Source organism: Geospiza fortis, unplaced genomic scaffold (genome assembly GCF_000277835.1).
Source record: "Geospiza fortis unplaced genomic scaffold, GeoFor_1.0 scaffold130, whole genome shotgun sequence".
NCBI classification, from domain to species: Eukaryota; Metazoa; Chordata; class Aves; order Passeriformes; family Thraupidae; genus Geospiza; species Geospiza fortis.
In genome coordinates, this window is record NW_005054300.1 from 7,939,435 (window position 1) to 7,948,404 (window position 8,970).

At 50.9% G+C, this 8,970-nt stretch overlaps 1 protein-coding gene across 1 annotated transcript; it reads left to right on the plus strand.

Annotated features, from left to right (window-relative positions):
* Window positions 1-8,821, plus strand: LOC102045214 (cytochrome P450 26C1; the record flags this gene model as incomplete). The annotated part of the gene is made up of 5 exons (XM_014309082.2): window positions 1-222; window positions 343-618; window positions 2,231-2,386; window positions 5,583-6,089; window positions 6,362-8,821. Coding segments are annotated over 5 exons (1,524 nt in total), but the record flags the coding sequence as incomplete, so codon positions are not given.
* Window positions 8,822-8,970: the final 149 nt, after the last annotated feature.

Consider the following 8,970-nt stretch of genomic DNA (forward strand, 5'->3'; position numbering starts at 1 on the left):
TCCCGCTTCCACAGCTCTCGGCGGGAGCGGTACGGAAATGTCTTCAAGACCCACCTCCTGGGCCGGCCTGTGGTGCGGGTGACAGGCGCTGAGAACATCCGCAAGATCCTGCTGGGTGAGCACACGCTGGTCAGCGCACAGTGGCCCCAAAGCACCCAGATCATCCTGGGCTCCCACACTCTGCTCAGCTCCACTGGTGACCTGCACCGCCAGCGCCGCAAGGTGAGCCTCACAGCCACCCCGACAAGGCACGCAGCCGAGGCAGCGCCCGGGCCTGGCCTCGGTGGCATGTGTACTCCCCCTGCTTTAACTACCTGCCTCTCTTCCCCCTTCTCCTCCTAGATCCTGGCCAGAGTCTTCAGCCGTGCCGCCCTGGAGAGCTACCTGCCGCGGATCCAGAAGGTTGTGAGCTGGGAGCTGCGGGGCTGGTGCATGGAGCCAGGCTCTATTGCAGTTTATTCCTCCGCTAAAACCTTAACTTTCCGCATTGCAGCTCGGATTCTGCTGGGGCTCCGCCTGGAGGAAAAGCAGTTCAAGGATCTGGCCAAAACTTTTGAACAGCTGGTGGAGAACCTCTTCTCCCTGCCCCTCAACATACCCTTCAGTGGGCTGCGCAAGGTACTGCCGCCCGCACTGCTCCCTCTGCCCGGGGGCAGGGCCTGGGCCCTGGCGGCACAGACCTCCGTCCTTAGGTTCCCCAAGGGACATTTCTGATGGGCCAGGACATCTGCAACACCCCATTCTACATCTGAGGGCTTGGTGTCTTACCTACCCTAGCCATTTCCCCTTCTCTCTGCACTTCTCACCTGCTTTTGGCTGCCTTCCAACACCTCTGGGCACTGGTTGCAGCTCATTGTACAGCGTAGAGCTCCTCTTCTCCCTCATCCCATATGTTGCCCCTGGTGAGTCCATCATGTCTGACCCTATCCCATCTGAACTCATGTCGGCCCATGGCAGAGGCGTCTGTGGGCATAAGCACAAAGACAGGTGGGCATAGCACACCTCAGCCTAGCATCTCCTCTGAAACTCAGGCAAGCTGAGAACTTAAGGCCTTCTTAGGGTCCTCAGTCCCTTGTAGTCCAGCAGCCCAGAGACAATCCAGGGAGAAGGACAATCTCCTCTGCCTCTTTCAACCTGCAGTTTCTTCCCTGCTGCACTGCCCCTCTTTGCCTGCCTCTCCATGCTCATGCTCTAGGTATAGGTCCTGTGTACCATTCTTCCTCTCACATTCCTCCCTCCTCTAGCTTTGGGTTCTCCACCCTTACCACAGCTGAAGTCTCCTGTCCACTTTAGCCAGGTCTTCCCTCATCTCTTATTTCCACTGTGAGCTCTGCCCTGTTGGATAACCTTACCCAACCAGTCTCAGTTCTCCCCCAGCCTTCCTGCGACTCTTCATCAAAGCTCTTGTTTTCCCTGTCCAATTTCCCTTTGCAGGTTGTCACCAGTATGAGCTTTCATCTCCCTGCCCTCTTTCAGGTCAGCTAAAGCCTGTCTGGCCCCAGACCAACATCTTCAACTTGCCTTCAGGTCCTCTTGTCATTCTCCTCACCCTCTGCCCTGTTTACTTTGTCCAATCCTTCCCACCTCAAATCTAAGCCTTTGTATCTTCTTCCCAATATCTGGCCATGGCCATTTTTAATTTCAAATTTCTGGTCCTTATGGCTTTTACAGGAGACAATTTTATAGAGAGTTGTACAGTGTGACTCCACCTCACTTTGCAAAGGCATTGCTGACCACTTGACTTGCTGAGATCTTACATGAATGTTTTGCTGCACTGGAGTGCAACACACCTAAAGATGAGCTGACTGTGATTAATGTGTCTTTATCCACTATTCCCTTGTAAAACCATTTGTGCCTTGCTGTCTGGACTCAGTTTTCTTGTTACCTTTTCTTGTCCCTTGGAATAAGCTTCCTTTGGACCTGACACAACTGTAGATTTGCTCAGTGCAGATGCCTCTGAACTTGGTAGCATGGGTTTACTGTTGTCTTTTCCTCCCATAGAGTTTCTTGGGACTTGTTGCATTTGATTCACAACAGCAAGGCAACAGAAGGTGCAGCATTTCCCCCCAGACTGCTGCCTCTTGCGAGGCTCTGGGGCTGGGCAGCAGATTAAACAGTTCTTGCTGTTACAGGTCCTGGGATTAAAGATTGCTACACTTGGGTTCCCCGGGTCTCTCTAGAGAGGGGGACAGTTCCTAAGGTTCTCCTGAACTGTGTGTGCCTCTCACAGGGAATCAAAGCACGGGACATGCTACATAAGTTTATGGAGAAGGCTATACAGGAAAAACTGCAGAGAAACAACCCAGAAGACCACAGCGATGCTCTGGATTTCATAATGAACAGTGCCAAGGAGCATGGCAAAGAATTCACCATGCAGGAGCTAAAGGTAAGGAGAGCCTCTGCCTTGCAGTGCCACTCCTGACTCAGTGGCTGTTTGAGAGATGTGGGCTGAGGGCCAGGGGGAGGCTTGTGGGGAGCTGGGGACCATCCCCAGCTGCTGGCTCCTGCCCCCTCCGAGCAGCAGTGAGGACACCAGCTCCTGCACTTAGCACACTCTATGCTCTTGTAGTCTTGTGTCTCTTTGTCATAGAAGGGACCTTTTAAAAGGGAATTAATGCCCCTTCTACCTTTCCTCTTCATGGCCATGAGCCTTCAGCCTGATGTAGGATGCTGGTAGGGTTATATGGCTGTGTTAAGGCTCGGCACATCTATGCACTCAGCAACCTCCAGAACACTCTCTTGGAAATATTCAGAGCTACTTGTGTGCTTCTCAAACACAGCCCAGCACCCAGCCTAGGGCAGGGTGTAGATCACATCACTGGACTCCTCAGGGCTGTGAGCCCAGAAATTTCTGAGATGATTAACCAGAATAGGTCTAGGGATGCAGCGATGGATTCCAGGTCATTCCCTATCACCTCCTCATTCATCAGATCATGTAGCTTGTGGATTGCTATGATGAAATGTGATGTATTGCTGTGACACAGGGATGAACCCAGTAGTCCTTACTGAGACAAAACCACCAAGTGAATGTGATGAGTATTTTGCCAAAGATCTTGGGAAAAAAAAAATTGTCATTAGTAGTGCATCATTCATAGTTCCAGGTCACTTGGTATCAGTGAATGATAGATGACATTGCATTTATATAACAAGTTTTGAAGCAGTTTTGCATGGGTACAGCAGCTGGATATGGTTTTAAAGTATTTGAATGTAGTTTAAAGGTAGTATCTCTGTTAGTATTCACATTAATATTATGCAAGAATAATTTCACAATCTCTCATCATATCCCTGACTCTGACCACAAATGGAATAAGGAGATATTAAATGTAACACAGATTGAGTGACATGGCAGCAACCTTGGGCCAGCTGATTCAAATTATAATATATTCATATGTTTTATGTACCTTCATGGTTAGAAAATTTCTGTATTTAACAAAATTACTTTCAAACTGAACTGCCTATGCTTGCAATTATGGCAATATTCTCCACCCTAATAAAACAGTGGTAGAAGTCTCATTTAATGAAACAGTGTAATTGGATAAAAAGTCCAAAGCTGTCTCAGAGTTGTGTATATATCTGTCAGACGCTCCAGACACTGGCACAAACCTAGTCACTAATCTATTTTTTGTTCAAATGATCTAGAAAGACAGTTTTCCCAGAAATTTTCCTAAATACACTGTGATTTGTACTGCTGCCATGAACTCACCAGGGCCCTTGAAATGTAAAGGTCATTAAAAAGATGTTGCTTTGCCAACAATACTGTTTTAAAATATTTTAAACCTTAGGAAGATTTTAAAAACCCATCCTGTATAATAATGTTGTCACTGGCTGGGTGTAATGTTGCCCATTCTGCCTCCCAGGACAGGCACAGTGCTGGTGAAGAAGACTGGGGATATTCTGCCTTCCAGTCACTGGTTCTGTTGGCCTTGCAGAGGCAGGGAGGGAAAGTTTTGACAGCAGCTGTGACACAAGTTCTGCAGCAGCACTGTCAGAGGTTGATGCAAAGAGCATAAGGGCTGTTATTTCAAACCTAAGAGCTTGCCCTGAATTCCTTGCATGCTATTGAAATGTCTTGGGGTTTAATTGCATGTGGTGGAAATGAGAGGTTTCTTTTCATCTGTGTCTGTTACCTTGTGAATGTAAAAATTCCTGCTAATGCCTGCAGGAGGTGTGATAGGGGCTGACAGGGATCTGTTGTTCCAGGGGTTTTATTTCAGCTGAAAGATGCCCTTGAGAGCTGCACTTTGGCAAAAGCATCTAGACCAGCCAATATATGGCACTAGGGCTGGTAGCAAAGAGTCATCTTTGTTACATTATCCTTAACTTTATCAGATTTGAATCCAAGTACCTTCAGTCTTCAAGTGTTCTTCTCTGTGTTTGTGGCTTCATCCCTCTAGAGCTGGTTGTGTCAGAACAATTTAAAGTCCAGACACAGTCATGTGAAAGGAAACTGCTCTGTGTCCCTGTGGGATTTTGCTCTTCTTTGCCCCTGGGCTGGAGCAATTAGTGCTCTGTAATACCAGTCAGGTCCCAGGCCTGCCAGGGGGACAGTTCCTGGTACTCCTCCCTTTGGCTTCTCCTTGCCTTTTGTCTCTGGCCTCTGGCCTCAGCACTCCCAGCCCTGTGCTGTGGAGGCACTGGCACCTTCAGATGGTGCTGTAGGTTTGAGCATTATGTTTGCTGTCAGAGATGTGTCATGCCATGGGCAACCCTTAACTTTTGGGAAACCATTTGCAAAAGTTGGTCAGAGGGTGCTGCAAACAGCCCCCAGCAGCCTGGCATGTGCTGTTCCATATAGACCCTGCAGGCAGTCCCACAAAGGCTGGGAGGCTGGGAGGGGCCCCTGTCCTTGGACAAGGCACACATTACAGATTTGGCTGTGCTGTGGTCCGTGTATCTGAGCTGAGTAACTTCCTAACTTGTTATGGATACCTCTGCTGTGGAGCTGTTGGGAACTCTGCTGTGCTTCAGACTGTACAGCTTGAAAAGCAAGCAAGTCCTTTGCCTGGTGTGTGCTCCCTGCTGGCTACAGCACTTCCCAGGCTGACCTGCTCTAGCAGAGGCCTTCATGCTTTTGACTCTTGCCTTGAGTCCCCTCCCAAGTAAGATCAATCACAACTGGAGATGGATCAAATACAGCCCATTTTAGTGGCCAGCACATCTAGAATTTTTGCATAAACCATTGCCCATATCAACTGCCTGGACAGAAAAGTAAAAGCTGGGTGCAGAGGGGAATTGGCAGATGATAATAAAAAGCATAATACTTGAAATGGACTTCACTCAATGTGCTATAATGCATGCTAAAGTGCTGCCTTAAAATTGGTAAATCTTGTGAGGAAAGTTCAGAAGAGCTGGATTGGAGGTAATGTGTACTCATTCCAGCTGTGGTTCTGCAGCAGTCACTTGGCAAGTGGATGTCCAGTTCATACAGAAATGCTTTGGTCGCTGCCAGCCTGGGATGGATATGAGTTTGGGGAGAGCAGAGTGGGGGCCAGGGCCCTCTGCACAGGGGCAAAACCTGCAAAAGGTGAGACACAATCACTTTGAAATGTTATTCAAACTTGTAATTTTCATTCCTCTCCCAGGAATCAGCAATTGAGCTCATATTTGCTGCTTTTTTCACCACGGCTAGTGCTAGCACCTCTCTGATCCTCCTGCTATTGAAGCACCCCTCAGTGATTGAAAAAATAAGGCAGGAGCTGATGTCCCATGAGTTGTACCAGCAGAGTGAGTGCTGCCCTGCAGGACCCTGCCTGGACACCCTGACCGTCCAGAGCAGGGACAGAGAGAAACCACTTTCCCACCCTATGGCCAACGACATTCACAAGGACCAGAGCCAGCCCCCAGCCTCAGTGGAGAAAGATTCCCTCCAGCCCAGTGCCCTGCTGGAGCCCACTGTCCCCCGGAGCACCCCCTGCCCCGGGCCCCAGCTCCCGGCGCCACCAGGGCAAAGCTGTCACTGCACCACAGACATCAGCCTTGAGAAGCTGAGCCGCCTGCGCTACCTGGACTGCGTGATTAAAGAGGTGCTGCGAGTGCTGCCCCCAGTCTCCGGAGGCTACAGAACGGCACTGCAGACTTTTGAGCTCGATGTAAGTGTCTTGCACTCCAGCAGGCTGCTAAAGAGCTGCTGCCTGCCATTGTGAGCAGGCACCCTGTGTCCAGCACAGTGGTGGTGCTTGGCAGTCTAGCTCAAGGGGAAATGTCACCCAGCAGCCTCTGTGAGTCTCAGTTGGTCTGGGGAGAAAAGGAACTGTAGAGCAGGTGGGCAGTGCAGTGGGGCTGTCTGCAGGCACCCTCTGCTCACCCTCCAGTAGCACAGGTATGTAACAGTCCTCTCCTCCCTCCTCTCTCCCTTCCCCAGGGCTACCAGATCCCCAAAGGCTGGAGCGTCATGTACAGCATCCGTGACACCCATGAGACAGCTGCTGTCTATCAGAGCCCCCCCAGCAGCTTTGACCCCGAGCGCTTCGGCGCCGGCCGGCCGGAGGCTGCGGGCCGCTTCCACTACATCCCCTTCGGCGGAGGGGCACGGAGCTGCATCGGCAAGGAGCTGGCCCAGGCCATCCTCAAGCTACTGGCCATCGAGCTGGTCAGCACGGCCCGCTGGGAGCTGGCCACCCCTGGCTACCCCAGCATGCAGACTGTGCCCATCGTGCACCCTGTCGATGATGGGCTGCAGCTCTACTTCCACCCCTTGCAGCCCAGCCAAGGCCATGAGGCCTGAGCCAGGGAGGGCTGCACTGCTCCCCTCAGCCCTGGGGCTGATGTCCCTCCACAGCTGCCAGGAGCAGGTCCCTGCTGCCCCAGGCTGGGAATGCTACTGGGTTACTGCTGAACAAAACCTTAAGGGTCTTTCTCTTTTCCTTTCCTGGTATACAGGCTGGTAGGGTGTGCAGGGTGCTGCAATAGGGTGTCCTGCAGAGTCCCACTCCTGAGCACTGGGGCAAAATCTGCTGAAGATGCTGGCAGGGTGCATGTGCCATGGGGGCTCAGCCCCTGCCCCATACAGGCCCCCAGCTACCAGGGATGGGGAGCAAAATTCCCAGACCCACAGCTAAGACTCCCAGGGTTATCTCCTGTAGGTGCGTTATAGGAGAGGCAGAACATCCTGCACACTGTAGCTTTTTAGATGAAAAAAAAGGGAGGTGGGGGGCTCTGCAGGAAAACACAAACCAGAGTTGCCCAATCCCCAGCATCAACTCTAGCTAGAATAATAGGGTGTAAAGTGGTTTTTATTGTAAATATTTAATCTCATTCATGCACTTCCCATTAGAGTTGGCACAAAGAGGATATGTCTCATTCGCCCACTAGTAGTAGCTGTGTATGTTGTGCTTTTGCACTGTGCTGCTGCTTGGGGTCTGCCATGAAGCCATCTCTGAGGATATTCTCCCCAGCCACAGCCTGCCCATGGGATTGGACTGAAGCAGGGGGAGGGGGCTTTGGGGGACAAATGTTTAGAAAACAGACATTTCTGAATATGTCTGATTTATGGTACAAAGTCCCTTGTTCCTGATGATGCTGTTCACATGGCAGAGGGGACATTTGCAAGGTGACACAGGCCCTGTGGTAGCTGGCTGGCTGGCCAGACTGACTATCACCTCTGTCAGCCCAGCTCTGCCAGGGAAAGTGTCAGGACAGCAGTTCCATGCATCTGTCCAGGGGGTGGTACCCGAGGCTAAACGTGGGTGCTGAGGGCACCCTTTAAAATGGCTTTTGAGTACCCCTGCAGGGTATTTCTCTCCCATGTAAAATAAAATGAAGTGAGTCCTGTGTTTGTGTACTGAGAAAGGAGCTGGGGACAGGTCCTTGATCCACGATGACACATTTATACGTTTCTTTCAGCTTCACTTCTACTCCCCACTGTCATGCAATTCTGTGTGAATGCAGTGGGAAAATAATCCTCCTTGTCCCTCCAGAGCATCCCCTGCCTACTGGTGTCTGTGTGCTCTTGTGAAGAACCAGCCTGCCCTGTGAGGGCCAAAACATGGCACGAAGATGGTGTCTCTTTGGAAAGGCTCTGGGGAGCTCTCCAGTCTCCTGAAACTCTATCATCATCCTGCTTGGGTGCTAGAGATGGCCTTGCCCTGGCCAATGCCCCTGCCTGGCCGTGCTGGGGCACAGCAGCAGGGAGTGTGCTGGAAGGAGGGCTGTGCAGCGACCACCACACTACCTCGGGCAGAAACCTCCTGGCTCCTAAACGTGACAGGTCAAATCTGGAAGAGGTTGAACTGCAGGGCTGAGTTAAGTGCTGTTGGCAACTCGACCCTGTAGTGAACCAGAGCCTCTGGCCCTCCTGACCTTGTCCTGAAAGGTGAATCTTTTTGCCTATCAGAGGTGAAATCAGTAGATGGTGGCTGCAAGTGGCAATGACTAACTTTAATTAGCAGGAGCTACTGGCTGGCTGAGGCCGCAGGCGATTCAGGGTCTCACCGCGGGCAGGACTTGGGCAGGGCTGGGCCTGCAGCGTCCGGCACCCTGGGCAGGAAGGTCAGGGCTCCTCCAGCCAGCAGCGCACTTAAAAATTACCCTGAGCGCCAACAAGCCCGCTGAAAAATGAAACATGGATCTAGTTTAAAAAAAAAAAAAAGAAACAAAAAGAAACTGATAAACTGAATTTGTTTGCAGATAAACACGAGCATTTACAAATGAAGTGTAATAATTGTTACTTGTAATCAAAGTTTGTTCATATTAGGCTGTTAATTTCTTGACCCCCTTCCAAGATGTTTTTAATTATCCCTTTCACTCTTTACCATTTGATTCTTTTCAAGCCGATGGCTGGGGAATACACAGCTGGGAAGATAATAAAGCCTTCCTGTGGCAATTATCGGTGCTCAGGCCACCGTATCTCGTTATTTTGATAGACAGTGAACTTGGCGCGGTTGCCGGCCGGGTTCACGCAGATGTCACGGTCCGTGTTGTAGGTCACAAGCAGGTCAGCGCCCGGCAAGGGGAGAGCGCCGGGTCAGGGCG